Source organism: Arachis duranensis, chromosome 2 (assembly GCF_000817695.3).
Source record: "Arachis duranensis cultivar V14167 chromosome 2, aradu.V14167.gnm2.J7QH, whole genome shotgun sequence".
NCBI classification, from domain to species: Eukaryota; Viridiplantae; Streptophyta; class Magnoliopsida; order Fabales; family Fabaceae; genus Arachis; species Arachis duranensis.
In genome coordinates, this window is record NC_029773.3 from 5,582,483 (window position 1) to 5,586,796 (window position 4,314).

General features: G+C 26.0%; 1 protein-coding gene across 1 annotated transcript in view; it reads right to left on the minus strand.

The window, feature by feature from the left end:
* Positions 1-1,689: 1,689 nt before the first annotated feature.
* LOC107473129 (NAC domain-containing protein 14-like) overlaps positions 1,690-4,314 on the minus strand; it is a 4,393-nt gene continuing 1,768 nt past the window's right edge. Inside the window, exons 3-4 of the mRNA XM_021134833.2 lie at positions 2,572-2,748; positions 1,690-2,000 (exon numbers count right to left, since the gene is read on the minus strand). Coding sequence (XP_020990492.1) covers positions 1,740-2,000; positions 2,572-2,748 — 438 coding nt within the window. The 3' untranslated portion in view covers positions 1,690-1,739. The remainder of the gene's footprint in view (positions 2,001-2,571; positions 2,749-4,314) is intronic.

A 4,314-nucleotide genomic window follows, 5' to 3' on the forward strand; every position in this document is an offset into this window, starting at 1 on the left:
ATTGCAGGTATTTTGTGCACATAACTCCTAGAGATTAATTGATAGTACATTGACACACTTAAGCATACATTAATCTCCGCTAAGATTTAAATTATTCGACACTCATGACCGATGTATTTTATAAAATTTGATCCTATGTTTTTTTTATGTGAATTTCGAAAACCATATGCTGATTTTACTGAAACAAAAGCGCTTGTAGATTTCTTAGTTGCATTTCAACACTGCTGTAAAAAATGATGTATGAATATGAGAAACATTCTTGACAAGAAAATCTGATAAACAATTTTTCTGTGATCCAACGATGACCAAATCGAGTATGAGTCGATGTGTTTGGGCCTGCTTTGGTGCATATGTTGTAAAGCTTTTTGTCACTCAAGTTCTAGATCTCAGATTTTTAGAGCAGCTGATAAAAGGGTGGATTCAAATATCCTCCTCTTCATTCTCTTCAGAACCTTAATGATCTTAATTTATATATTTGTGAAATGCTAATGTATTAATAGTAGAATTTTGAGATCAGAAAGTGTATATTTAATTATCATATACTTGTTAATAGAAATAGTTTTTCTAGGATATAAGAGATAGATGGATATGAAGTTGTGAACACTGCCATATCTAAACTTTGTCCAAGATAATATCAATAACAAAGTTTTGATGCAGAAAGTGATATTTTAGCAATAACTTAAAAAACATTGAGCATTTATACATTTGATTCTTTTAAGGATTTGATTGCTAATATGATGTATACGGGTCTTGTGCATATATATTTCTTAAACAAAAAAGACAATAACAACGTCTAATCATGTGAAACCCTTTGAGAAATTAACAAAAAGTTTCCAAAATTTATTTTACCGTAAATAATAAAACTTATAAATAAAATTAAATTTTCATAAGACTTTTTTTCCTACTTGTCACTTATAAATAAAACTTGCAAGTCGCAAAGACATCTTAATAGAAGAAATAGCTTTGTTTTTTTGGGTCTGTAATACAATAAAAGATCATCCAGTTTATTTTTATTTTGTCAAGCACAAGTCCTTTTCTAAATATCCAAAATGAGTATTTATAACTTTTTTTATTTATTGGGCCATATGACAAAAACCACTCTTAAAGGTTAAGAGAGAGTTTTATACTTTTACTTGAAATACCAAATCCATTTTCTAATACCAACAACAACAAAAAACACACATACATTTACACATACATTTTTACATCTCCAAAAATCAAAAACAAATATGTATCTTTGTATTAAAGGAAACGTCTAAAGGTGAGTTTTTGGGTGACCTTGCATGTTCCATTGAGTGGTCAAAGTAAAATTTTCACACATGCATATAACTTGTACGGATAAAAAAAGAATGCAACAAGTTACAAAATAAAACTTTGAAAATCATTCGTAAAGGGGTGGTGGCGCAGTTGGCTAGCGCGTAGGTCTCATAGCTTTAGAGTTATCCTGACGTCGAGAGTTCGAGCCTCTCTCACCCCACATACATTATTGCTTATAACAAAAATTATAAATTAATTAATAAAATTTTTTACAAACGAATTTATCAAAAATATATATCCAATAATGTTGAGAATATATATATCCATTCTATTCATTAGATCTGATGTTGTTGAAGTATAACAACTACAACTTGGGGGTCAAATTTCTTGTCAAAAAAAGCTTGCTCGAAAACATCCCTATGAGTTGTCTATGTCTATGAAAGAAATTTTTTTTTTACATCTTTACTTGTACCTGTGTAAAGTCAATGGTGGCCGGAATCAACATAGAGTTGATCATCCCCTGCCAACACCGAATTTAAGAACTCAGCATGAGGGTCAGCATCGATGCTAGAAAACAGCAAATTCCAAAAATACTCGATATTCATATCGGCATCTTGCCTCCATGTTGCTTCCGCGGCATTATTGTTTTCATTACCGGAATGGGCCACTGAAGATTGTTGTCCCGATGAGAGAATTTCATAATCTATAACTTGAGGTTGTTGTCGCTCGGATGAAACACATGCCTGAAAATATATCTCGTAATGTTTGGTCACGAGATTAAAATTTTTTCGACAAGATATATATAGAGCCATTTTGACTAAATTTTTTAAATATTTTTTTTTAAAAAAAGCTTAAAATATAAAGAATCTTATTAATAATAATTTTTAAATAAGTTATTTTATGTTTGAAAAGTTATTATAAAAGTCCTTGTATTAAAGTTGTACATTAAATAGGAGTGATAAAATAGATTTTGAAAATAGATGAAGTCACGTTTTTTAACTTTTTTAAAAACTCTTAAATAACTTTTTGAAAAGTTAAAAATTTATCTAAAAGATTATACCAAATATTATTAATGTACCTTTTTATAAGTCAAAAGTAAAAAAAAAAAAAGTAGCTTTTTAGTGTTTCCCAAATAGACCTGTAATGTCAAATAATTGCATTAGTTGTACATTAAAATCAACTATCAAAATCAATTACTAGTATAAAATATATATTAAAAATAAATTAAATAACACATGTACTTATAAACAAATACATAATAACTAATTTTAATATACAAATAATATTTTTGAATATATTAATGTTTTCACTCACATTATCAGGAATGATTGCATCTTCTGTAGTTGCTTGGGTAACACAGTCAGTAATTTCGCTGCATGGTTCATCTTCACATTTTACTTCCTCCTCTTCGACTATGTTGCTTGCTTTTGTCTTTAGCTTCTGTTCCCTTTTCTCAGCATTCATTATTACACGGCTCAATACGATGTTGCTCTGCGTACAAAAATTGTATCACCCAAGACAATGAATCGACAAGAGATTAAACCATAAGTGTCATAAACGACGAGGCCTATCAACTGTAGTATAAAATTAAAGAAATTGTTTCATATAATATAAAATAGGTTTAATTATTCTGTTAGTTTTTATAGTTTCGTGAAATTTTCAATTAGGTTCTTATATTTTTTTTATTTTTAATTGGGTCTCTGTACTATTTTTTTCAATTAAGTCTCTCTTAGTAGTAATTGACTTAATTTTATAGAGGCCCAACTAAAAAAATTTGGTATAAAGACCTAAATAAAAAAAAATGTAGAGATCCAATTAAAAAAAAATTGGTGCAATAACTCAATTAAAAAAAAGTATAAGAAACTAATTAAAAATTTTACGAAATTATAGGGACTAACAGAATAATTAATCCTATAAAATATGTTGTATCTTAGAGATGAGCTTTTGTCACATGAGCCAAAAAATTGGATTCAAACAAGTTAATTTGAAGATAAGAAATAAATTTTAGCTCAATTTTTTTCTTGTGATCACAAAAATTAATTTTTTACTATATTTCTTTTGGTAATAAATTTTTTCAATTGATATTTTCAAGTATAATTTTATTCCACTCAACATTTTTTTTATGTTTTTTCTTGGTTCAACTTAAAATACATAATAAAAAATTTTACTTTACAACGATACATGAAAAAAATTTGAGAGGATTTATTTTTTATCTTTTTCTATATATTTTCTTTTAGATTCTACTTAAAAAATTGTTTGACAAAAAAATAATATTTTCTCACATTATTTAAAAATAAATAGAAAAATTTTGTTTCCAAGTTGAATTATAAACGAAAAATTTTAAATTCCAAAGATAGAAAAAAACTAAAAAAAGTAATAAGATAATTATTTTTTTGACAGATTTTGATGCAGCATGAATCCTCTTAAATTTTCTTTGTCAAATGTGTACAGGAGAGAAAAAAAGGTTATAGGAAAAAATGCATTTTTCTATGAACATAAATACTTAATGGTAATATTGTTATATGAACATATGGAAGGGGAAACTAGATTAAGGTCCATTTGAAAAACTTTAAAAGTTATTTTTTTTATTTTTTTTAGTTTTTGACTTATAAAAAATTATATTAATAATGTTTGGTACAATTTTTTAAATAAATTTTTAATTTTTTAAAAAATTATTTAAGAGTTTTTGAAAAAATTAAAAAATGTGACTTCTCTTATTTTCAAAAGCTATTTTATTATTCCTATTTAATGCACAACTTTAAAACAAGAACTTCTATAATAATTTTGAAAACACAAAATAACTTATTTAAAAATTATTATTAATAAAAGTTCTTATATTTTAAGATCTTCCTTCAAAAAAACTTATTTAAAAAATTTAGCCAAAAATTAAAGCAGCTAAAAATTTAATTTTATAATAAAGAAATAAAATAAAATTTTCAAAAATATTAAACTAAAATTTATACATAATTTATATAAAAAACAAATCAAAATTTAGAGACCATTACCGTGCTTTTGTTGCATAAGGTTTCGCCCCTCAACATATCAATGGCTAGTTCC